The 22,509-nt window shown below is 56.5% G+C and overlaps 2 protein-coding genes across 3 annotated transcripts in view; both read right to left on the reverse strand.

Moving 5' to 3' along the window:
- EFCAB12 (EF-hand calcium binding domain 12) lies at positions 1-15,016 on the reverse strand. The gene is made up of 9 exons (XM_055136924.1): positions 14,898-15,016; positions 13,231-13,685; positions 12,286-12,471; positions 7,931-8,087; positions 5,743-5,921; positions 4,985-5,162; positions 2,615-2,741; positions 1,037-1,093; positions 1-537 (listed from the first exon to the last, which is right to left on the reverse strand). The coding sequence occupies exons 1-9, from the start codon at positions 14,938-14,940 to the stop codon at positions 282-284; spliced, it is 1,638 nt and encodes a 545-aa protein (XP_054992899.1). The 5' UTR covers positions 14,941-15,016; the 3' UTR covers positions 1-281.
- The window catches only part of MBD4 (methyl-CpG binding domain 4, DNA glycosylase), a 22,027-nt gene continuing 14,460 nt past the window's right edge, over positions 14,943-22,509 (reverse strand). Inside the window, exons 6-8 of one of the 2 annotated variants that reach the window (XM_055136922.1) lie at positions 21,836-21,985; positions 20,496-20,599; positions 14,943-15,157 (exon numbers count right to left, since the gene is read on the reverse strand). In XM_055136922.1, coding sequence (XP_054992897.1) covers positions 15,023-15,157; positions 20,496-20,599; positions 21,836-21,985 — 389 coding nt within the window. In that variant the 3' untranslated portion in view covers positions 14,943-15,022. Of the gene's footprint in view, positions 15,158-16,891; positions 18,997-20,495; positions 20,600-21,835; positions 21,986-22,509 lie in introns of those variants that run through there. The other variant, XM_055136923.1, reaches the window with a different exon arrangement.

Below are 22,509 nucleotides of genomic sequence, written 5' to 3' on the forward strand. Positions count from 1 at the left end.
CATCGACTCATCTGCAAATGACAGGAAGGAGACACGCTCCAACTCAGTTTATTTCAAGAGGACAGAGGTCAGGAGAGGGGGACACCTCAAGATTCTCCCTCCATCCCTGGTCACGTGTACTTCTAGGACACAGGACACTGGCGCGGGAGAAACTGGCCCAGGTTATCACACTGAAATGGGTTTGCTGATCCGGCTCTGCCTCCGAGCTGTGGTCTGGGGCTCCGGGTCATGCTGGTGCCCGGGGCCAGCCTCGGCTGACCGGCCTGGCAGGCCCCAGCCCTCTAGCCAATGAAGTACACCTTGTTGGCATCGTAGTTGGCATAGGTCACGTAGCTCATGTTCTTCATGGGCCACCAGCGGTCGGGGTGGTAGATGGTTGGGTAGGCGGGGGGCTGTGGCCGGACACAGCTGAAGAGGGCCAGGCTCCGGTCCCTGCTCAGGGAGGGCAGATAGAGCTGCAGCTTGTCCAGGAGTTGGCCCGGCCAGAAAGCGTTGGGGTCGGTCCGCTGCATGAACTCAGATGTCTTCCATGACTCACTGAAAACGAGGACACGCGAGATCACGACGCGCTGCCAGGGCTCCTCCCCACGGAGCAAACTCACCACAAGGGCACCCGGGGCCATGACCAGGTGACCAGGGCCAGCTTGAAAGCCCTGCTGCGTCCCCACCCCCGGCCCATTCCATTTTGTCTCTAGGCATTTTCAACGGGTGTGCAGGATACGGACTCCAGTGTCGGCACAGCTGGATTTGAATCCTTAAGCCATGCGTACAAGACCTCTGGCTTTGAGCAAGATATTTCAGCACCTTTCGGCGCCTCAGTTTGCTCGTCTGTCAAATGGGGATGCAGAGTCCCTTCATCAGATTTCCAGGAGCCCCAGAGCCACGCGTGCCTGCATCCTAGGCGTGTTGCCTTCTCTCTCAAAAGTGCAGGGTGTCCAGAGCGCCGGGCCAGCTGCAGGGGCCCAGGCGCTGCCCTACAGCGAGACTCCAGCCCTTTCCCAGCCACTTTGCTTCTGGAGGCAAAAAAATCACAGACCTGAGGAAGTCCTCGAACTCCTGGAAGGGCATTTGCTTGGCTTTCTGGGCCGTTTTCCTGGTGGAGGAGAGAGGGGCAGGGAGGAAATTCAGGCGGGCGAGCCATGAGAAATGGGCTCGGGCCGTGGGGTGGCCGCATCTCCTGGGGCACCGCAGAGCAGAGACAGGAGAACTTCCTGGACCCAAGAGAGAGTTGGGGCCTTGCCGTGCCCTGCTTCCACGGGCTGGAGAAACACGCGCGAGGCTTGGGGCTCGTGCCCCGGCCAGCAGGTGACTGTGGGCCTTGGCGTGGAGACCCCGGGCCGGCCCATCTCAGTCCTTCTGGGACCCCTGACTTCAAGAGCCCTAGTGGGGTCGCTCCTGCGTGCTCATCTGAGAGCTCAGCTCCAGCCCCATGTGGCCACAGGATCTTTGGCCCTGCAGTCCAAGTAGCAAGATGGAACCAGTGTCCACGGCTGCTGGGGGACTGTGTCCTGCTGCTGTGGCTGATGCCTGCGCGCGCGCACGCACACACACACACACACACACACACACACACACACACACACACATACACACGTCCTTGCTGCTGCCCTCGCCCTTGGCCCCAGCTGCCCAGGGCTGGGTGGCAGCGGGGTGGCCAGCAGCGGCGCCCCGGGCACTACTGCCCAATTCTTTCTCCCGCGGGCTGGTGGACAGGCCTGCCTGCGGGCTGGGCCCACTCCTGGTGGACGGCGAGGACGGGACAGGCGAGTGTTCTGGGCAGAATCAGGAAGCGATCACAGAAGCGTGGGGCGCCGGTGAGGTGACACGGCCCAGCCCTGCGAGAGTCTGTCCCCTGAGCCGAGGCCCTGCCCTCTCGCACCGCGGGAGTCACCCTAAACTGCAATGCTTGCTTGGGTGCCAAGTGCCTGCTGGGTTTTGCTTCGAGATACCCGAACACTCCTCTCTTCTCAAGCTCACGGGCGAGCGTGAGGACCCTAAGGCTGGGTCCCTGGGTGGGGGGCACTTCCCTAAGACGCCCCCTCTCTAGGCTCCCCTTTCCTTTCAGCAGCTAGAGACCCAGAGACTGGAGGAGGCAGCAGCGGCGGGAAGCCCGAAGGCCCAGCTCTGGGCATATGTGACACCCCAGAAGATCAGAGTCCCAGCAACCGCCACACCCCTCTCCTCCACCCTCCACGACCAAGGCGGAGAGGAGGTGGGGCAGGGCGGAGTGGAGAGGAGATGGGGCGTGGAGGGGGCAGAGGGGATAGAGAGGGGACAGGGCAGAGAGGGGACAGGGTGGGGAGGGGAGGGCAGGGCAGGGAGAAGAGAAGGCAGGAGGGAGGGGAGGCAGGGCGGGATGGAGATGGGGCGGGATGGAGAGAAGGTGGGGCGGGGCGAGCAGAGGGGGCGGAGCGAACGGAGAGGGGGCGGGGCGCACAGAGGGGCGGGGTGAACTAAGAGGGGCGGGGCGAGCAGAGGGGCGGAGCGAGCAGAGAGAAGGTGGGGCGGAGAGGAGGCGGGGCGGGGCGAGCAGAGGGGGAGGAGCGAACGGAGAGGGGCGGGGCGGAGGGGAGGAGGGGCGGGGCGGAGGCGGCAGAGGCACGCGGTACTTAGCTGGTCCCTTGTCTTGGGGCTCGTATATTTCTGGCCAAAGAATTTGTCGTCGTAGTAGCCCCCCGGCTGCCGGATGCGGTGCTTGTGGTCCTTCTGGAAGATGACATTGTCTCCCGGGTACAGCAGGGCTGCAAGGGGGACAGAGACAGGCCGACGCCAGGGTCCTCCTGGCCCCACCCTCTGTATTGGTTCCCGGTTACTCGTTTACTGGGGGCTGGCGGGGGCGGGGTGGAGGGGGTCTGGGCCACACCCAGCAGTGCTCAGGTCTTACGCCTGGCTGTGCTCGGGGTCACCCCTGGCGGTGCTCATGGGATCATATGCGATGCTGGGGATCGAACCTGGGGCCCTGTTTGTAAGGCAAGTATTTTTTTTTTTTTTTTTGCTTTTTGGGTCACACCCAGCGATGCTCAGGGGTTACTCCTGGTTTTGCACTCAGGAATTACTCCTGGCAGTGCTTGGGGGACCATATGGGATGCCGGGGATCGAACCCGGGTCGGCCGCGTGCAAGGCAAACGCCCTACCCGCTGTGCTATCGCTCCGGCCCCAAGGCAAGTATTTTAACCCCTGTCCAGCCCCTCCGGCCCCTGGCTGTTATTTGTCTTTTGCGGGGATGCACCACTCCCTGTGGCTTACTCCTGGCTCTGTGCTCAGGGATCACTCCCTGTAGGACTCCAGGGAAGATATGGGGTGCCTGCGATTGAACCAGACTTGCCGGGTGCACGGCGAACGCCTTTCCTGCCCCCCTGCCCCCTGGCCCAGCCCTCGCTGTGCTTTCTTTAGTTTGGTACTGGGGTCATGCGTGGCGCGCTCAGGGTTTGCTCCTGGCTCTGTGCTCAGGAATCACTCCTAGTGGCATTCGGGGTACCATAGGAATGCTGGGGATCAAACCCAGGTCGGCTGCATGCAAGGCAGGTGCCCTACCCACTCTGCTATAGCTCCTCCCTACTTACGGTTCTTAAAAAATAAATTCTCCTTCATGTTGGGAGGGAATTTTCCCTAAGTGCCTTTAAAAAAACAACGCTTTCCACTGCGGAGGGACTGCAGTGTCAGGGCAGGTGCCTGAGCGTGTGTGGCTGCCCTCGTACCCCCGACCTGGTGACGGGACCCAGAGCTGCATGGATGGGGGGGTGGGGCACGGGCCTGTCACTCCACACCCCACGGCAGAGGCGTGGGAGGTCCCACTACCTCAGTAGTGCTCTGCGCCCTGGTGACGGTCGCGTGTGCCTGAGCCTGCGCACATCTCCGCTATCTTTGGGGCTTTGAAGGGCAGAGTGTGAAAGTCATGGGCCCCGGTGCTGGTGCGGGGGGCGGTGGCTCAATTGTGAGGCCCCCAGGCTCCGCCCCAGCACTGCACGGCTACCGGGTGGAGCTACCGGGTGGACACATCACTGGTTCTGAGTATTTTGGGGGGCGATCTTTGGCCCTTTTGGTGGTCTTCAGGGGCAGCTTGAGAGCAGACTTGGTGCTTGGGAGTGCCCTCTGTGCAGTGCTCAGGAGACCCTACGGCACTGGGGCTGGAACCCGGGCCTGGGCCTGAGCTCTGAACCGTCTCAGGTGTGTGCACGGGGCGAGCAGCCCTGGCAGGGCTCCTGAGCCCGGCCTGACGGATGTGGATCCAGCCACTGAGCAGACGCCGAGAGACCTGGGGCCTGAGCGCATTTCCCTTCTCTTGTGGGGAACAGGAAGGGGCAGGGTGGGGGCTGTTCCTCCCCAGGCCAGGCAGCTCCCCCTTCTCTGTGCCCTTCCTCAGAGTCCCTTCCCCAGAAGGCCACACTGCTCACAGGGACAGTTTCAGGCTTGAAGGGTGGGGGGAGAGGGGTGTGGCCGTGGGCTTTATCACTGGGGGGACAGTGGCATGGCTGTGTGGTTGCGGAGTCTCCCCAAAGCACACAACTCACCCCGGCGCAGCACAAGGAGGGACCCCCCCCCCCAGGTAGGGGTGCCTGGACACACAAGGCTCCCCTGTCCCGCCGTCTGAGCAGGGGGCAGCATCCGCATTGCCCGTGACCCCGACCCAGGCCTGGCCGTGAAGGGGGCCGGGTACGGTGGCCTTGGGGCTGCTCCTCAGCACCCAACTTCCCTTGGGGCCAGAGCGACAGGACAGCGGGGAGGGCACTTGCCTTGCATGCGGCCGACCCAGGTTCAGTCCCCGGCATCCCCTACGCTCCACCAGGAGTAGTTCCTGAGCACAGAGCCAAGAGTAACCCCTGAGCATTGCCAGATGTGGCCCCCAGAACAAATCAAACTAACTTCAGTGCTCCCAGGACGCAGCTTGCTGAGCTGGGGATGTGGGGGGGGCTGGAGCCCCAGGTCTGCGCGCTCGACACTCCTTCCTAGAGCCACGCAGTCGGGGCTGCTCCCCTCCCCTTACCCTTCACCAAGACGTCCTTGGAGAGCCGGATGCCGTAGTACTCGCACGCCCTGCAGCACTGCAGGTAGACCAGGAAGTTCTCCTGGCGGAAGTGGTTGAGGAGGTCCTTCATCTCCCCACCCATGGTGGACGGCAGGGTGGCGTCCTTGGTGTCATGGCGCTGCAGGTGCTTTTTATTCTGGGGGGACAGGAGGCAGAGGAGGCGCCTGCTGGCCCGGGAGCCGGGCAGTGGGGGAAGTCATCCCGCGAGGACCCAGGTTCAATCCCTGGCAAGGCACTGCGGATTCTGTGAGCACCACAGGCTGTGTGTCCTTCTCCGCGTCAGGGTGGGTTCCTCTGGACCAGAGGTCGTGGGGGTGTCTCCTCTCTGCCCCCCATACCCCCCTAAGGACGGGGAGTGTCCTAGAAAGCCTGGGGGCTGCTGGGTAGGGAAACCAGTGGCTCCTGGTTCAGGTGACTGAGCACTGGCTGGCGAGCACCTGCTGGTGAAGCCTGCCTTCCTGTGCAGGCCGCGGGTTTCTAGACCGTGTCCTCTGGGGCCGGGATGAAGACACGGCGCACAGCGCTGACAGGAACGGGGAGAGGGGGACGGGGAACCCCGGGTTTCCCAACACAGGGTCTCATTCCCCCGCACACAACAGCCCTGGGGCAGGCCGCGGGCTCAGGAGCCGCCCGCGAGAAGGAAGGGCGTTAGGGTGGGTGCCTGAGTGGCCGAGCCCAGGCGCTCCCCTGCACCCCGGGTGGGCGTCGGGGGGTACCTTCGCCGTCTGCCTCCTCTCGAGGTACTGCCTGCTCACTTCCTCCCTCTCCTCCTGGCTCATGGGCAGCGACTCTGGCTTGGTGTCCACCGCAGGCACAGTCAGCCAGTCCATCACCACGGGCGCCGGCCCCTTGGGGACTTTCGCCTTCTGCGTTCTCTGCTTGGAGGACCTGTAGTCTGGGGGGAGACCAAGGGGACGGCTGAGGGGCTCGGGGCCGTGGACACTGAGGGGCGTCCCTAGTCCTCACTTTCCCGGCACCTGGGCCCTGATGTCCCAGTCCCCCCTCCCACGAGCAAGCAGGACCGCTACAAAAAAAAAAAAAAAGAGAAGAAGAAGAAGCGTCAGGGTGGCTGGAGGGATAGCACAGTGGGGAGGGCATTTGCCTTGCATGCGGCTGACCTGGGTTCGATTCCCAGCAACCCATAAGGTCCCCTGAGCAGTGCCAGGGGTAATTCCTGAGTGCAGAGCCAGGAGTGACCCCTGAGCAAAAAAAATATAAATAAATAAAGTCACACTTAAAAAAAAAAAAAAGAAGAAGCGTCAGGCCGGGGAGCCGGACCGAAGGGTTTGCGGTGGAAGAGTCACAGCCGTCTCGGCACATCACGGTTCCCGACGCTGCCAGGGTGTTCCCCCTCCCCCAGACTCCTTCCCCCGGCATCGCAGCACTGAGGGGAAACCCACAACGCTCGGGGTCTGCATGCCGCCCCCCAGCCTCCTCCTCACCCTCTCACCCCCCTCCGACCCCCTCCCCCAAGTCCTCTCGGCTTGTCTGGCCCTTCAGCACCACGTGAAATACCCAGGTGGACTTTTCAGAGACGCCAAACAGGTGCTCATTCTGGCTGGGGAAGCAGAACTTTCCAGTAACTGCAGGGTGAGGTGTGCAGGGACCTTGGATTCTGGTCATTCCCCAGCCCGGCCAGCGCGGGATCTTGGCTGGACTGAGCCCCCTTTGGAGAATCCGCCTTTCTCTTCTGCTTCTGTGGTATCAGAGGCCGAACCCAGGTCCTCCGCGCACGCTGTGAGGCACACGCTCAACCCGGCCACGCCGCCAGGATGGGCCGGGCTGCCTCCAGCTCCGAGGGCGCCCAGTGATGGCTGGGCACCCGCAGGGAAATCTCCTCCTGGGCCAGAAGTGGCTCAAAGGGCTGGAGTACATGCTTCACATGTGGGGGCCTGGGGTTCCACCCCTGATACCGCATGCACTCTTTTTTTTTTTTTTTTTTTGCTTTTTGGGTCACACCCAGCGTTGCTCAGGGGTTACTCCTGGCTCATGCACTCGGGAATTACTCCTGGCGGTGCTTGGGGGACCATATGGGATGCTGGGGATCGAACCCAGGTCAGCCGCATGCAAGGCAAATGCCCTACCCGCTGTGCTATTGCTCCAGCCCCACCGCATGCACTCTTAAGCACAATCATAACCCCTGCAGAACACCCTTGGGAGTAACCTGAGAGAGTGAGAGAGAGAGAGATCGAGAGAGAGAAGAGGGAGAGAGAGCGAGAGAAAATGGGAAAGAGAGGGAGAGAAAGAAGGAGGGAGGGAGAGAGAGGTAGGGAGGGAGAGGGAGAGGGAGGGAGGGAGGGAGGGAGTGAAAGAGAGGGAGGGATAGAGAGAGGGGGAGAGGGAGAGAGAGGGAGGGAGGGAAAGAGTGAGAGAACGAAAGGGAGGGAGAGAGAGGGGGAAGGGAGGGAGGGAGGGAATGAGAGGGAGGGAGGGGGAGGGAAAGAGAGAATGGGAAAGAGGGGGAGAGGGAGGGAGGGAAGAAGGGAAGGAGAGAGAGTGAGAGAATGAGAAAGAGGGAGAGATAGGGAGGGAGGGAAAGAGGGAGAGAACGAAAGGGAGGGAGAGAGAGGGGGAAGGGAGGGAGGGAGGGAATGAGAGGGAGGGAGAGGGAGGGAAAGAGAGAATGGGAGAGAGGGGGAGAGGGAGGGAGGGAAGAAGGGAAGGAGAGAGAGTGAGAGAATGAGAAAGAGAGGGAGAGATAGGGAGGGAAAGAGGGAGGGAGAGAGAGAGGGAGAGATAGGGAGAGAGTGAGGGAAAGAGAGATGGAGGGAGGGAGGGAGGGAGAGGGAGGGATAGGGAGGGAGGGAGAGAGGGAGGGGGAGGGAGGAAGGACGGGAAAGAGCGAGTGAGGGAGGGGGGAGAGTGAGAGAGTCTCTGCCTGCCAGGCTGGGGCGGGGCACGCACACTCTCTCCAGTTGAGCAGGACGCTTTTCCGCTGGGACGCGACCCAGTGCTTGTGGCAGGTCTCCAGGTTGTTCATGGTGATGGTGTTGTCCTTGCTCAGGGAGCTGAGGTAGATCACCACGTCCTCCATCTCCTGCTGGCTCAGCGGGACCCCCACCTGAAGGGGCGAGACGGCTCCTGCCAGCCACCCGCAGCCCCCAGCACAGTTGGCCTGGCTGGCTCTTCTGCCCTGCTCAGCCATGCCCACTCGCACCCGAAGAAGCCCTTGCTGGCCCCCAAACACGCTCTGCACTTTCTCATCCTCTGTGTCCTTCCAAGTGTGTCCCCTGCTGTGCCTGAAAAACTCCTATCTCATCTGCAAAGCCCCACCGGCTATGTCCTCATCTTGCCAGGACACAGTTGCTGCTCCCTCTAGACTCCTGCCCTGCCTTCGGCCAACCTCAGTGGTAACTTTCCCAGAGAATTTCACTCTGGCCTCGCTGCCGGGGGACACCTAAGCGCCCTGAGAGAAGAGAGAGTTGGAAGTAGGATACGGGGGTGGGGGCAAGCTCAAAGGGCTAGTGCCTAGATTTGCATGTGGGAGCCCGAGATTTGGTTCCTGGAACCACGTGGTCCTTCAGCATCACTGGGAGAGCCCCTGAGCACTGCTGGGTATGACTCCAGGGGAGATGCAAGCAAGGAAACAGAAGGGAGGGGAGGCGGGCGGGGGAGATGGCTGCACGGCCGAGAAGCTCATCAGCGCGGCGAGGCCCCCGGTCTGATGCCTGGAGCACTGGAACAAACGGCAGCACTGCACAGAGCAGGCTGAGGGGCACAGGCCCAGGACTTCCAGCAGCCGTCCCTCGGGTCCCCTGAGCACTGCTGGGGAGGAGCCTCAATAAAAGAAAAAGATAGTAGGGCTGAAATAATAGGCCAGCAGGTAGAGCATTGCCTTGCATGCAGCTGACCCAGGTTTGATCCCTGAGATCCCAGAGGGTCCCCGAGCCCACCAAGAATAATTCCTGGTGCAGAGCCAGGAGTAACCCCTGAGCATCGCCGGGTGTGACTCAAAAAGCAAAAAAAAAAAGGTATCAGGATCCACTTTCAAAAGGTCCTTCCTTCCTTCCTTCCTTCCTTCCTTCCTTCCTTCCTTCCTTCCTTCCTTCCTTCCTTCCTTCCTTCCTTCCTTCCTTCCTTCTTTCTTCCCTTCCTCCCTCCCACCCTCTCTCCTTCCCTCCCTCCCTCCCTCCCTCCCTCCCTCCCTCCCTCCCTTCCTTCCTTCCTTCCTTCCTTCCTTCCTTCCTTCCTTCCTTCCTTCCTTCCTTCCTTCCTTCCTTCCTTCCTTCCTTCCTTCCTTCCTTCCTCCCCTTTCCCCCTCCCCCTCCCATTCCTTCCTCCCCATTTTCCCTCCCCTCCCCTCTCTCCACCTCCCCTCCCCTTCCCTTCTCCCTTCTCTTCCCTTCCTCTCCCCTCCCTTTCCCTTCCCTTCCCTCCCCTCCCCTCCCTTCCCCCAGGACTTAACTACAGGCCCTGCACTCAGGGGTCACTCCTGAGGGTATCCGGGGACCATATGGGATGCCAGGGATCAAACCTGAGTCAGTTTTGTGCAAAACTTTTTAAAATCCTTCAAAAGGTTTTAAAACTTTTTGTTTTGTTTTGTTTCCTAGGCCACATCCAGCCATGGTCAGGGGTTACTCTGAGCTCTGTGGTTAGGGTCATTCCAGTGCTCAGGGACCTTGTCCTGGGGATTAAACTGGGGTCGGTCACATGTAAGCAAATGTCTTAACCCCTATATTCTCCCTCTGACCCCCTAGAGTTTTTTTTTTTTTAAGTAACTTGTCGGGAGCAGGATGATGATACAGAGGATGGGACACGTGTGCTGCGTGAGCTGGCCTGACTCCAGTCCCCGGCACTGTACATGCTCCCCCCAGCACCGCCAGGAGCTAGAAGCAAGCCCTAAGCACTTCCAGGTGTGCCCCCCAAATACCCCTAGAAATAAATATATATATGTATATATACATATACATATATATATATTTAAAAATGGTAACTTGTAGGGGCTGCAGCAATAGTACAGCGGGTAGGGCGTTTGCCTTGCACGCGGCGATTCCCAGCATCCCATATGGTCCTCTGAGCACCGCCAGGGGTGATTCCTGAGTGCAGAGCCAGGAGTAACCCCTGTGCATTGCCAGGTGTGACTCAAAAAGCAAAAAAAAAAAAAAAAAAAAAAGGTAACTTGTAGGGGCCAGAGAGATAGTACAGTGACTAAAACCTGGCCTGCAGCCAACCCAGGTTCAATACGGTTCAATACCCATCACCCCACGTAATCCCCAAGGCCCACGAGGGGATTATATTCCTGAACACAGAGTGAGGAGGAAGCCCCGAGACTATAGGATATGGCTCTAAAACAAATAAAAATTCAAGGCTCTGTGATTCGTGTTTTATTTTTTTTTCTTTTTTCTTTTTCTTTTTGGATGACACCCGGCAGTGCTCAGGCGTTACTCCTGGCTCTGCACTCAGGAATTACTCCTGGCGGTGCTCATGGGATGCTGGGGATTGAACCCGGGTCGGCTGAATGCAAGGCAAACATCCTCCCTGCTGAACTACCGCTCCAGCCCCTGGGGTCCTCATTTTCTCTGTCAAAAGTGCTCAGCTCTATCCTAGGAGCAAGAACACACCTGAGAGATAGAGATAGAGAGAGAGAGAGAGAGAGAGAGAGAGAGAGAGAGATGAACTGTTCCAATAAAACTTTATTGACCAGACAAGAGGCAGCTGGAGATGGCCCCTGGGCTGGCGCTGATCCCCATGGAAACGTAACTCCCTGGGGTTGTCCCCTGGAGCGACCACTTTGTCCTCAGGACACAGCTGATGTGGCAAAAAACTAGATTTTTCCCATTTTATTTGTTTTTGATGAACTTGAATGCCGTTTTCCGGCACTCGGGGAGCCACACCTGCAGTGCTCAGGGCCTACTCCTGACTCCGGGGTGTCATTCCTACGAGGGGTGCTGGGGGTCAAACCCGGGGCTCCAGCACCGAAGCAGGGGCTCAGTCCATTGTGCTATCACTCTGGATCTGATTGTAATGTGAATTTTTAATGTATTTTCTTCCCTTTTTTTTTTGGGGGGGGGAGGTGGGAGATTTGGGCCCTACCCAGGGGTGCTTGGAGATTGCTCCTGGCTCTGTGCTCAGGTCATTCCTAGCAGGGTTCACTGCACCTTCTGTGGTGCCAGGGACTGAGCCCGGGTTGATTGCATGCAAGACAAGTGCCCGCCCTGCCGCCCTCTTTCTCTTCTCCTATTTCCACAGCCCCGCCTTCCTGGCTGCCGTTATTGGGAGGACCAGGGGCTGCCCGCGTGCCTGTTACAGTTTACAATTCTCAAATGCCCCAGTGTGGTCTGTGGCACAGACCCTGGGCATCACGGGGAGGTCGCCACAACACAGTGGCGGGGGCCATATCAGAGCGTCTCACTCAAGAGCCACTTAATTAATTCATTTCATTTACTTGTTTATTTGGGGGGAGGCACACCTGGCGATGCTCAGGGGTTCCTCCTGGCTCTGCACTCAGGAATTACTCCTGGCAGTGCTCAGGGGACCCTATGGGATGCCGGGGATGGAATCCAGGTTGGCTGCGTGCCAGGCAAGCGTCCTCCCCAGTGTACTATCACGCTGGCCCCAGAAAGTGCATTTTAATAAGACCCTGATGTGATGTGTAGGTTGATGACAGGGGGAGGAGCTCCAGAAGGTTCCAGAGATGGGGGAGGGGAGGTCCCTCTCTGGGCTCAGAGCTTTGGGATTGGTGGATAGGATCGGCCAGGTGGTCTCTCTGCAGACTGTTCCCACGGACACTCTTCCAGGCTCTCGGGGCTGTGTGTGTCTGGGTTTGGGGGGCTGGCACGGAGCTGGCAATACCAATCTATGGTCCAGACAGTAGGGGGGCTAAGGCGCTCGCCTCACACGCGCTAGACCCCAGGTCCACCCCTAGCCCCACATGTGGGTTTGCTCCTGAGCACAGAACCAGGACAAGGCCGGGAGCACAGCCAGGCGTGGCCCACCCCCCACCCCCCCCTACACCCCACTATAAAGTCACATGGCTGTCTGAGCACTGGCGCCGATTCTGTCCTCTGTCCCGGGGAGGGGACTGGGATGGGGGGCTGGAGCGATAGCACAGCGGGGAGGGCATTTGCCTTGCATGCAGCCGACCCGGGTTCGATTCCCAACATCCCATAGGGTCCCCTGCGCACCACCAGGAGTAATTCCTAAGTGCAGAGCCAGGAGTAACCCCTTTGCATTGCCAGGTGTGACCCAAATGAAAAAAAAAAAAAAACAGAGATCGGGATGTCCTTCCTCGGAGGCCAGCTGGAGGGAGGGACACGTACCTCCCTGAGCGCCTGAAGGAATTCCTCCCTGGAGACCTTCCAGCTGCTGCGAAGGTCCTTCCCATGGAAGATGTCCGGGAGCCTGAGCTTGTGGAAGTGCAGGAAGGAGAGGAGGCCGGGCAGCACGGGGGGCACGGGCAGCAGGAGCTGGGGCACGACTCGGGGTATGGGCCTCGAAGATCTCTTCTGAAAGAGGTCAGAGAGGGACGCGGGGAGGGTCAGGGCCCAGGCCCGCGGCAAGGAATCCTGGGGTTGGAGAGAAGTGACATGGAAGAGGCCAGCGACTCTCAACAGACACCAGCAGGGGGACAGAGGGTGGCCGGAGCTCCTGGACTGTGCTCAGCATGCCTGGGCCTCAGTTTCCCCCTTGGCAAGAAGAGGGGTGCTCAGCATAAAAACTACCGTTTCATTTCCTTTTTTATTTCAGGCCTCCTACGTGGTGTTGAGGGGGCCGAGGGCCCTTCCCAGCGATTCTTGGATGACCAGGCTCATGACTCAGTGCTTGGGCCCGAGGATGTGGCGCTGTCCAGTCCTCACGGTGCTAGAAGTGACCTGGGCCACTCTGGCAGTGCTCAGGGGCCTCCAACGGCAATGCTCAGAGGACCAACCTATGGTGCCAGCGGAGTCAGCTGAGGGTGAGGCAGCCCCTACTAGCTTCTGGCCCGAGAGCTTTCCACCCCTCACTTTGGGGTGGGGGGGTCACTATAACCCCCGAGGCTCTCGGGGGCAGGGACAAAGCCCCCCCACTGAAAGCCCATGGGGATCCCCACTCTCCCCACTTTGCTCTGCCAGGCCCCCTGCCCAGAAGGAGGCGGCCTTCTTGTTCCTTTCCTTCTTGTCCCCGTGCAGATGGCCCTCCCGTCACAGTGGGGGGGCATTGATCTCCCCCATCCTGAACTGCCCCAAGCCCCTCCGTGTCCTCTGCTGGGCAGCGGGGCCACTCACCCTTTGCACTGTGACCGTCTGGCGTCGCTTCAGGCCCGTCTCTTGCTCCCTGTACATCCCGTGTAAGACCTTGGCCTCCAGGGCCGTGATGTCATTCTTGTTCTGCAGCCACTTGCCAAGGTCACCGAAGGTCTCCAGGTCCTGCCGGAGCCGCATCCTCCGGCGCACCCAGGTGCTCACATCCTCTGGCTGCTCCTGGGTGGCCTTTGAGACTTCCTCGTAGCAGGAGATTCTCTCTGGGGGCGGAGGGGGCGGGGGTCTGGCAGGAGCGCCCAGGGCATCCTCCTTTTGTGGTAAGATGAAGATGCGCCGGCGACTCCGGGGCAGGTGCGAGTCCTTCCGCTTGAGCTGCTGGAAGCAGTGGGCCAGGACCAGCTCGGGGCGGAAGGCGGGCTCCACGCTGGCATCAGAGGAGTCACTGACTGGACTGGCGTCACTCGGGTTCTTGGACTGATCTGGGGGGGAAAGCGAGCGAAAAGTCGAGTTCCTTTCAGGAAGAGGACTCGAGGGGTCTGCAGGTAAGGAAAACTGCTTCAGCCAGTGCTTGCCTGCCACGACGCCCACCTGGGTTTGATTCCCAAACTGCACAGGGTCCTCGAGAGGCCCATCTGGGGGAGATCTCTGAGCCCAGAGTCAGAAGCAAGCCCTTTTTTTTTTCTTTTTTTTTGGGGGGGTCACACCCAGAGATGCTCAGGGGTTACTCCTGGCTTTGCACTCAGGAATTACTCCTGGCGGTGCTTGGGGGACCCTATGGGATGCGGGGGATTGAACCCGGGTCGGCCGCGTGCAAGGCAAATGCCCTCCCCGCTGTGCTATTGCTCCGGCCCCAGAAGCAAGCCCTTAACACTGTCAAGTGTGGCCCCAACCCCAAAAAACTAGAACCACCAACGAAAAATGCTTTCGCCCCAGATTGGGCCTCAGGACACCTGGACACGGATGATGAAGAGAAGGATGAAGACAGTTGCAGCAGACAACTCTCAGAGCCAGGCTCCATGCTAAGGGCTGGATGAGTTTTTTTTCTTTGTTTAGAGGCTACACTATGCCTTCCCTCCTTCCTCTGACTCGTGGACCCACAGTTTAACAGCAAACAGACCTGGAGGTGCTCAGGGGGGCCAGGCAGTGCCAGGGATTGAGCCTAGGCCTTCTGCATGCACTTGGAATCCGCTCTCTGGACCAGTGACTTATTTGAGGGGAGTGAAGGTCGCACCACACGGGGCAGCGCTCAGGGTTTACTCCCCAGATGCTCCACTCAGCTAGTTTCTTACTTGGGTTGTTCTTGCCGGACCCATCCTGGAGCTTTTCCACTGATCTGTTTGGGCTTCACGTCTGAAAATCCGGCTTTGTGCCAAAGACTTGGCCCATCGCACGCAACATTTGAAACAGTCATTTTCCATGCTTCTCCTCCAGCGCTGACTACGTGAATGTCCCTCAGAGAAATGGGGCGAGCTAAGGACCGGAACCCCCTTCCCAGGAGCCAGGGTTGCGCTCCTATTTCCAAAGCACACCAACTCCTGGTGCTCCGACAGCTCGACAGCTGGGTCAGGGAAACCCGAGAAATGCGCGGGGCTCCGATTGGTGCCCTGGCAACCCCCCTCCAGCAGGGACGGCACAATGAGATTCTCGCCTCCACGCCCACCTCCCGTCCTGGCCCGCAGCCCCACACACACCTCTGTCCACGTCCAGCAGCGACTCGAACCGACTTTGGGTCATTCTATGGGCGTGTTTTTCCACGGTCGCGGGCCTGATGCGCTTGCTTGCACCGGAATACAGAGATCTCGGAAGGACAGGGATGTCAACTTTTTATCCCAGACACGCAACTCAGCGTGTTGCCAGGACTACGGACGCCCCGCGCTGATTGGCTGAGCGCCGGACGCCTCGCGCTGATTGGCTGCACGCTGCCGCGCGTCTGTCGTCTGTCAACTGGGAGCTGCGGGAGCAGAAATTGTGTGGCTGGGAAGTTCCAGGCCGAGACAGGATGGCTTAAGGGGGTCCCCATGGCCCCTGAATCTGGAACTATCAATCTTTGGTTTCTGCATAAACTGTAGGGACCCATGCAATAATGCACGTCTCTCCATCCCTGTTTTAACCCCGCGGAGGCCGTCAAGGTTTGGAAAGAGTCCCCCCTTCCCTAGCCCTAGTGCCATTATTGATAGACACTTAAAATGCCCAGCAGTTTAGGGGTCAGAGATGTGGGCCAGTGGTAAAACTCGTGTTTTATTGCATGCATGAGTCTAAGGTGCCAGCTGGTTGGATCACCAGGCTCCACCGAAAAGTGCTACAGTTTAAAGGATGTATAAGCAAAATGTGGTCATTATCAATTCAATGAAATATTGTTTCATCATAAAAAAGGAGTGAATGGGGCTGGAGTGATAGTACAACGGGGAGAGTGCTTGCCTTGCATGCATCCAACCCGGGTTCGATCCCAAGCATCATCCGAACCCCACCAGGAGTAATTCCTGAGTACAGAGCTGGGAGTAACCTCTGAGCATGTCTGGGTGTGCACCCCCCCAAAAAAAAAGAATAATCACAGGCAGCAAAATAGATGAATCTTAAATATTATGCTGTTTAGAAAAAGCCAGCTACTAAAGGTTCCACAGTACAGGATTCTATTTCTTCAGAATAAGCAAATCTACAGGCTCTCTTAAGAACCATTTCGTGGTTGCTAGAGATGGGAGAGAAGGGCACTGGGTTAGACTGCTCACAGACTGGGGGTTCTTTTTGGGGTGATACAAGTCTTCTGGGTTTAGCGGTGGAAGCCACACAGCGTTGTAAAGGTACTAAGCCCACAGAATAACATGTTCTGGTGAAATGATGCCAATTATGTTCAGTGACTTTTGCCTTAAGTTTAAAAATCCAGACACGAGTTCTTACTCTCCCGACCACTCCAAGTCTCTCAACCCTTCCCCGTGGGCCACACGAATGCTGCCAATGAGTTGGCACAGAGATTCTGTGACAAAGAGGTCAGGAAACAGGCACAGAGGCCTGCCTGGTCACCTAGCCACACCCAGCGCCCTAAGCTTGATTTCTCTCTGCCCTTCAAACCCAACTGTGGCCAGACCCCCTCCTGCTTGACAGTCTTTACTTTGTCTAGTAATTTTGACAAAGTAAAACTGCTCAAACAGTGCTAGTATCATTGACTAACCAAAATTTCTGATGCCAGATTCACTAATCCTTAGCGGAAAGGACAATTATTTTTTTCATTTAAAAATTTTTTATTGAATCACCGTGAGATAGTTACAAGCTTTCATGTTTGGGTTACAATCTCACAATAATCAAACACCCATCCCTCCACCAGTGCATGTTCCCCACCACCAATATCCCCGGTATACCCCCCCTTCCCCACCCTCCCTCTGCCTCCATGGCAGACAATATTTCCCATACTCTCTCTATACTTTTGGGCATGTTGGCTTGCAACACAGACACTGTGAGGTCATCCTGTTTGGTCCATTATCTACTTTCGGCATGCATCTCCCATCCTGACTGGTTCCCCCAGCCATCATTTTCTTAGTGATCCCTTCTCTATTCCATCTGCCTTCTCCCCTCCGCTCGTGAAGCAGGCTTCCAGCTATGGGGCAATCCTCCTGGCCCTTGTGTCTACTGTTGGAAAGGACATTTTCAAGGCTGCTTTGCACAGGTTTCAAATATCTATTACTTTTTATTCTCTGTTTTGTTTTTTGGGTGCTCAGGGTTCTCTCTTGGCAGAGCTTGGCGTACCATATGTGGTGTGACGGACTGAAAGTGGGTTGGCTACATACAAGACAAGAGCCCTACTTACTGTACTCTCTCTTTGGCTCCATAGGACAGTGGCTTAATATAATTTTCTTAGATAAAACTGTAAGTCTTGGGGCCAGAGACAGAGACAGTGGGTAAGTGCTTTCTTGCATGCGGCTGACCTGGGTTTGATCCCAGGTATCCCATATGGTTCCCTGAACACAACCAGGAGTGATTCTTGAATGCAGAGCTAGGAGTACTCTCTGAGCATCACTGGATGTGGCCCAAAAAACAAAATAAAAAAATCCAATCATCATCATCATCATCATCATCCCGTTGATCGTCAAATTTCTTGAGTGGTCTCAGTAATGTCTCCATTTGTTGTAGCCCTGAGATTTTAGAAGCCTCTCTCTCTTTTTTTTTTTTGTGGTCACACCCAGTGATGCTCAGGGATTACTCCTGGCTTTGCACTCAGGAATTACTCCTGGCAGTGCTTAGGGGACCATATGGGATGCCGGGGATCGAACCCGGGTCGTCTGTGTGCAAGGCAAACACCCTACCCGCTGTGCTATCGCTCTGGCCCCTAGAAGCCTCTCTTTACTCATCCTTCCCAACAATGCAACATTGGAGGCTCTTTCAGGGTCAGGGGAATGAGACCCAGCATTGTTACTGGTTTTGGCATATGAATACACCATGGGGAGTTTTCGAGGCTCTCCCATGTGGGCAGGAAACTCTCGGTAGCTTGCCAGGTTTTCCCAGAGGGAGAAGTAGGCTATAAGATGTCGGGAGCTTGGTTTTAAGTCCCTGGATGTTGGCCATTGGTGGGATTACACGGTGCCGGGGGCAGTTCCTGGTGTGCCTAAATACTGGAAAATGGGAAAATCTGGGCGAAAGAGGCCCAGTCCCGATCCGAACAGTCTTGGAGGTCTCAGCCCCGGGTCCCACACACCTGGGTTCCTCTGCTGGTACCTTCATGCGTGAGGCTCGTCCAAACGTGTGGATAGGGGACTTGAGCATGGCTGTGGCTAGGCTCCAGAGGTCTTCGGTCTCAGGAGCCTTGCTCGGGATGGGGAGGGAAGTTGGAGCCCACCCCCTCCGAGGGACCCCAGGGAAGACAGCCACGTGCATGGGCAAGAGACTCTCTGTGTCGCTCTCTTCTGGGAGCTTGGTTTCAAGTCTCTGGATGTTGGCTGTTGGTGGGATTACACCGGAAAAAAACCCCAAACAAACAGAAATTGAAATTTTGCATTTCCCCCTCAAGGTTGACAGAAATTTGATACTATTGATAGTTTAAAAGTTTTTTTCGGGGCTGGAGTGATAACACAGCGGGTAGGGCATTTGCCTTACACGCGGCCAACCTGGGTTCTATTCCCAGCATCCCATATGGTCCCCTGAGCACGGCCAGGGGTAATTCCTAAGTGCAGAGCCAGGAGTGACCCCTGAGCATCGCTGGGTGTAACCCAAAAAGAAAAAAAAGTTTTCTTCACTTTCAAATCACATTTTATTATTGACAAAATTATACATTTTTTATTGACAAAGTTAAAATTTTAAGGATTGTTTTCAAATAATTTATTTGAGGCAAAACGCAAACCATGTTCTAGCATAATCAGTAGTAAGGACATGTCTGTGGCACTCAGTTAAGAAAACATAATTGGGGGCCAGAGAGATAGTACAATGGGTAGGGTGTTTGTCTGGTATGTGACCAACCTAGGTTCGATCCCTGGCATTCTACATAGTCTCTTGAGTACCAGCAGGAGTAATTCCTAAGTGCAAATCCAGGAGTAACCCCCAAGCACTGCCAGGTGTAGCCCAAAACAAAAAAAAAATTAAAAAGATGAAAACATAATTAGGTTTTTGGTTGGACTGGTTTGAATAAAATCTGTCTGCTTGGAAAGGGGGGGGGGTTCCTTCTTTATGAAGCTGTAAGAATCAAAGTGCAAAGCAATTGATTAAAAAATGATATAAAACTTCAAAGTTTCAAGATAGACTTAATTTTTCATGATTTTCCCAAAGCCAGTCATGATATTTATTTAACTTGTGGTCTTCGGGGTGTACCTGGAAGAAATACAATATATGAGGAGTCAGTTATACGAATTAGTCAGAAATACATTTTTAAAATTCAACCTTTCACTTGAAAATATTTTGGCCATACCCAATGGTGCCGCCCCTCTCGGAGAGGCCGGCAAGCTACCGAGAGTATTGCGCCCACATGGCAGAGCCTGGCAAGCTACCCGTGGCGTATTGGATATGCCAAAAGCAGTAACAAATAAGTCTCACAATGAGAGACGTTACTGGTGCCCGCTCGAACAAATCGATGAGCAACGGGATGACAGTGACAGTGACAGTGACCCAATGCTGCTCAGGGGCTAATCCTAGCTCTGTAGTAAGGAGTGACCCCTGGCGGTGCCTGGGAACCATATGTCGTACCAGATATTGAATCAGAGTTGGTCACAGACCAACATATTACATCCTATATTATCTCTCTAGCCCCTGAATCAACATGGCAAAGGTATGATGGGAGAACAGTACAATATAACATAACGGAAACTATAACTCCCAAATGAATGAGATTCACAAATGATTAAAAGTATAACTCTCAGGGCTGGAGAAATAGCACAGCGGGTAGGGCGTTTGCCCTGCACGCGGCTGACTCGGGTTTGATTCCCAGCATCCTATATGGTCCCCTGAGCACCGTCAGGAGTAATTCCTGAGTGCATGAGCCAGGAGTAACCCCTGTGCATCGCCGGGTGTGACCCAAAAAGAAAAAAAAAAAAGTATAACTCTCACTAAAGTAATCCTTTGTCTTTACAAAGCACGTTCCAATTTAGAAGCCATCTTCCCCAGAGCCCAGGTGTGAATGGCACTAATGTGTCTAGAATGAATACTCCGGGGGCCGGAGTAATAATACAGCAGGGAGGGCGCCTGCCATGCACAGGGCCAACCCACCTTCCATCCCGGCATCCCATCCCATAAAATCTCCCGTGCACGGCCAGGAGTAACCACTGAGCATTGCTCTTGTGACCCAAACACAAACACAAACACAGAGTGAATACTCTCTTTCCCAAATGAGATTAGTGACCCCGAGGGTGCATGGGTCGCTGTCACAGCAAAAGGTGGCGCAGGAGCACTTGCTGGCTGTGCCTTAGGCTGAGGCAGGCTCCGAGGGTGGTCTACCAGGCCACCCTGGCAAAGCCCGCCAGCTCTAGGCTGCCACCCAGGTGTGTGAGGCTGGGCACAGCTGACGCAGAACTCATTGACCACAAACACTGTCTGCGACGCGAGGAGAAAGCAGCAAACCCCGCCTCCAGCCGCACCCTGCGACAGGGGGGAAGCGGGTGCAGGGAGCCTGGCCAATCTGAGGCCGCACCAAGGAGTCGTCGCAGACTTGGAATTCCGCATCTCCCACCCTTGCCTATGCCTGACAACCTCATGCCAACTGCTCTCCTCAAACTTGGAACGGAACTGGTTGTGACTAGCAAAACAAGCGTGTTAGCCGCCATCGGGGGAGCTCGTCTGCCTCGGAATCCAGGGATCCGGCTGGGAGCAGCTCTTACCTGCTTCCACTCGTTGACGCAGAAAATTCGGTAGGAGTCGTTGCCGTATTTGCCAATCCCGTGAAGCTCGATTGGGTACCGCCACTGCTTTGTCAGATACTCATCTGTGAGGAGGACAGTGCGCGCGCCGTCAGGCCGGCCTGGGGGACTCTCTTCCCCTCCCTGTGTGTGGCGCTGGGGCTGCACAGCAGAACAGCAGAAAGGCCGGGAAGGCGTCCTGGCTAGCAGCACCCAACCGGACCGTTCTATCTCCGCAATCCCGGCAGCCCTGGAGTAGGAAGCTCTCAGGTGTCTTCCTGACCACCTTAGTCTCTGCCGACCTCACCGGATGGAAGTCATGTCCTCCAGGTCAACCAGACTTTCAGCGTCACAAACTTCTTTATTATTTTTTTTTTTGGGGGGTCACACCCGGCAATGCACAGGGGTTATTCCTGGCTCTGCACTCAGGAATTACCCCTGACCGTGCTCAGGGGACCATATGGGATGCTGGGAATTGAACCTGGGTCGGCTGAGTGCAAGGCAAACGCCCTACCCACTATGCTATTGCTCCAGTCCCAACTTTTCATTTTTTATTTTTATTTTTTGCTTTTTGGGTCCACATCCAGCGACGCTCAGGGCTTACTCCTGGCTCTGCACTCAGGAATTGCTCCTGGCAGTGCTGGAGGGACCCTATCAGATGCCCGGGATAGAACCCGGGTCTGCCGAATGCAAGGCAAATGCCCTACCCTCTGTACTATCGCGCCGGCCCCAGGTTCACGGGCTTCTTCTGACTCAGCCCACCCTGCTGGACCCGATGGTGGGCAAATATTTATTGCCTGATAGACAGCAGCTAGCACATTTGCCTTGTGTATTGATCCCACATGGTCCCCCTGAGCACTGCTGGGAGTTAATTCCTGAGTGCAGAGCCAGGAGTAAGCTCTGAGCACCAACAGGTATGGCCCCCAAATCAAAACACAAACCCCCCAAACAAATGAAAAAGATTTCTTGCCTGAGTCAGTGGGAGACCAGGGTTTGCACACAGAGACTGGTTGGTTTTTTTTTTTTGGCTTTTGGGGTCACATATGGTGATGTACAGGGATTACTCCTGGCTCTGCACTCAGGAATTACCCCTGGCAGTGCTCAGGGGACCCTATGGGATGCTGGGAATCGAACCCGGGTCGGCCGAGTGCAAGGCAAACGCCCTACCCGCTGTGCTATCGCTCCAGCCCCAGAGACTGTTTTTATACGTGGCTGTGTGGTGCGGGAGCCAGTGACCGCCATTAATGTGGCATCTGAGGCAGGAACACCGACCGTCCGGCCTTCTTAAATGGCAGCAGGTCCACTGTGTACAGGGAAAGTACCTGAGAACTTGATGATGGTCTTTGCTCGGAGATCGTAGAGACCAAGAGGCCTTAGGAGTTCTGACACCTCCCTCCAGTCTGCGGCTCTCGCTACCTCAGCCGAAGGATACTTTTCCAGAAACTCCCACAGCACAGGGATGGCCATTTTCCCTGGGAAGGAAAGGCAGCTCTGTGATGACAAACTCCCAGACACACTGATTTCAGATTCACGCTATTTCCGTAGCTAGGAATCTCACAGCGAGCTTTCGGATCCATTGTCGTTTTTATTTTTATTTATTTATTTATTTTTGCTTTCTTTTTTTTGGGTCATGCCCAGCAATGCTCAGGGGTTACTCCTGGCTCTGCACTCAGGAATTACTCCTGGCAGTGCTTGGGGGAACATATGGGATGCTGGGAATCGAACCTGGGTCAGCCGCGTGCAAGGCAAACGCCCTCCCCGCTGTGCTATCGCTCCGGCCCCCCCATTGTTGTTTTTAAACCGTGGTTGAGAAAGCCATTCCCTGACTAAATGACCTTTTAGAATGGAAAAAACAAACAAACCAAGCAACATTATGGCCAGAGAGGTACCACAGTGGGTAAGGTGCTTGCTTTGCACACGGCCAGCCAGGGCTTGATCCCCACACTGCATACGGTCCCTGAGCCCCACCAGGAATGAACCCTAAATGCAGAGCTGG

This window comes from Sorex araneus, chromosome 4 (genome assembly GCF_027595985.1).
Source record: "Sorex araneus isolate mSorAra2 chromosome 4, mSorAra2.pri, whole genome shotgun sequence".
Taxonomy (NCBI): Eukaryota; Metazoa; Chordata; class Mammalia; order Eulipotyphla; family Soricidae; genus Sorex; species Sorex araneus.

What these genes read in the sequence shown, in the direction of transcription:
- EFCAB12 (XM_055136924.1), bottom strand. Translation starts at nt 14,940, where the DNA reads ATGACCCAAAGTCGGTTCGAGTCGCTGCTGGACGTGGACAGAG. An exon ending in AGACGGTCACAGTGCAAAGG is followed by an intron (nt 12,472 to 13,230) that starts GTGAGTGGCCCC and finishes GACCTCTTTCAG; the next exon opens with AAGAGATCTTCGAGGCCCAT. An exon ending in AGAGGAGGCAGACGGCGAAG is followed by an intron (nt 5,163 to 5,742) that starts GTACCCCCCGAC and finishes CTGTCCCCCCAG; the next exon opens with AATAAAAAGCACCTGCAGCG.